This window comes from Eimeria acervulina, genomic scaffold (genome assembly GCF_000499425.1).
Source record: "Eimeria acervulina Houghton genomic scaffold, Eah_scaff3394, whole genome shotgun sequence".
Lineage (NCBI taxonomy): Eukaryota > Apicomplexa > Conoidasida > Eucoccidiorida > Eimeriidae > Eimeria > Eimeria acervulina.
Window position 1 is genome coordinate 1 of NW_013547413.1, and position 1,676 is coordinate 1,676.

Here is a 1,676-nt window from a genome sequence, read left to right on the forward strand (position 1 = left end):
CTACAGCTTAGGGCATACGGTTTAGGGTTTAGGGTTTAGGGTTTAGGGTTTAGGGTTTAGGTTTTAGGGTTTGGGGTGTATGTACAGTTGCGGCTTATTTATATATTCTAATGGAGTACTGCCCTGGGCGAACGCTTAGAGAGGCGATAGACTCGGGCATGTTGCTAGATAAGCCGCAGCAGCTGCAGCAGCAGCTGCAGCAGCTGCAGCAGGAGCAGGAGCAGCAGCAGCACCCACAGCAGCAGCACCCACAGCAGCACCCACAGCAGCAGCAGCAGCAGCAGCAACAGCAGCAGCAGCAGGAGCAGGAGGGTTTCTTAGGTGCTTCTGTAGACAGTCTGCTCGTATGTAAGTGGGTTATAACCAAACAATTAGTGCAGGCTGTGGTGTACATACACCAGAACGGAGTTATACACAGAGACCTCAAACCCTCAAACGTCTTCTTAAAACCCGCAGATGAAGAAGGCTCTCTTATTGTCAAGGTCTGCTAAACCCTCATAAACCCTCATAAACCCTCATAAACCCTTATAAACCCCCATAAACCCTCATAAACCCTCACCCTAAACCCTAAACCCCCGATGTGTCTTTCCTTAGTGATGCGGGTTCATTCTCTCCAGTGAAGCAGATTAGAAGAAAAGGGTAATAATAAGGGTTACAGCTTAGGGCATACGGTTTAGGGTTTAGGGTTTAGGGTTTAGGGTTTAGGGTTTGGGGTGTATGTACAGTTGCGGCTTATTTATATATTCTAATGGAGTACTGCCCTGGGCGAACGCTTAGAGAGGCGATAGACTCGGGCATGTTGCTAGATAAGCCGCAGCAGCTGCAGCAGCAGCTGCAGCAGCTGCAGCAGGAGCAGGAGCAGCAGCAGCACCCACAGCAGCAGCACCCACAGCAGCACCCACAGCAGCAGCAGCAGCAGCAGCAACAGCAGCAGCAGCAGGAGCAGGAGGGTTTCTTAGGTGCTTCTGTAGACAGTCTGCTCGTATGTAAGTGGGTTATAACCAAACAATTAGTGCAGGCTGTGGTGTACATACACCAGAACGGAGTTATACACAGAGACCTCAAACCCTCAAACGTCTTCTTAAAACCCGCAGATGAAGAAGGCTCTCTTATTGTCAAGGTCTGCTAAACCCTCATAAACCCTCATAAACCCTCATAAACCCTTATAAACCCCCATAAACCCTCATAAACCCTCATAAACCCTCTTTAAACACCCTCATAAACCCTCATAAACCCTTATAAAACTTCATAAACCCTCATAAACCCTCATAAACCCTCATAAACCCTCATAAACCCTCATAAACCCTTATAAACCCTCTTCAAAAGCCCTCATACACCCTCATAGGCCCTATTCATAAACCCTCGTAAAGCTTCTTTAAAAACCCTCATAAACCCTCATAAACCCTCATAAACCCTAATGTAAACCCGCATAAACCCTAAACCTCAAACCCTTATTAGCAGCCCAAACCTGAGCCTCTCTCCACACCCACCACTTTCTAAGCCAAAGGCATACTTAGGGTTTAGGGTTTAGGGTTTAGGGTCTGCATATAAAGGAATACACAGGGTAATGAAGCTTTCCTGCGTCTCCGTATGCACCATCGAGCCTCTGACTGGAGTTTAAGTTCAGGGTTTTAGGGTTTAGGGTTTTAGGGTTGGCGGTCCCGATGAGACTTTAG

The 1,676-nt window shown here is 47.7% G+C and overlaps 1 protein-coding gene across 1 annotated transcript; it reads left to right on the forward strand.

Moving 5' to 3' along the window:
- Window positions 1-87: 87 nt before the first annotated feature.
- Window positions 88-1,129, forward strand: EAH_00068630 (hypothetical protein; the record flags this gene model as incomplete). The annotated part of the gene is made up of 2 exons (XM_013392216.1): window positions 88-348; window positions 726-1,129. Coding segments are annotated over 2 exons (665 nt in total), but the record flags the coding sequence as incomplete, so codon positions are not given.
- Window positions 1,130-1,676: the final 547 nt, after the last annotated feature.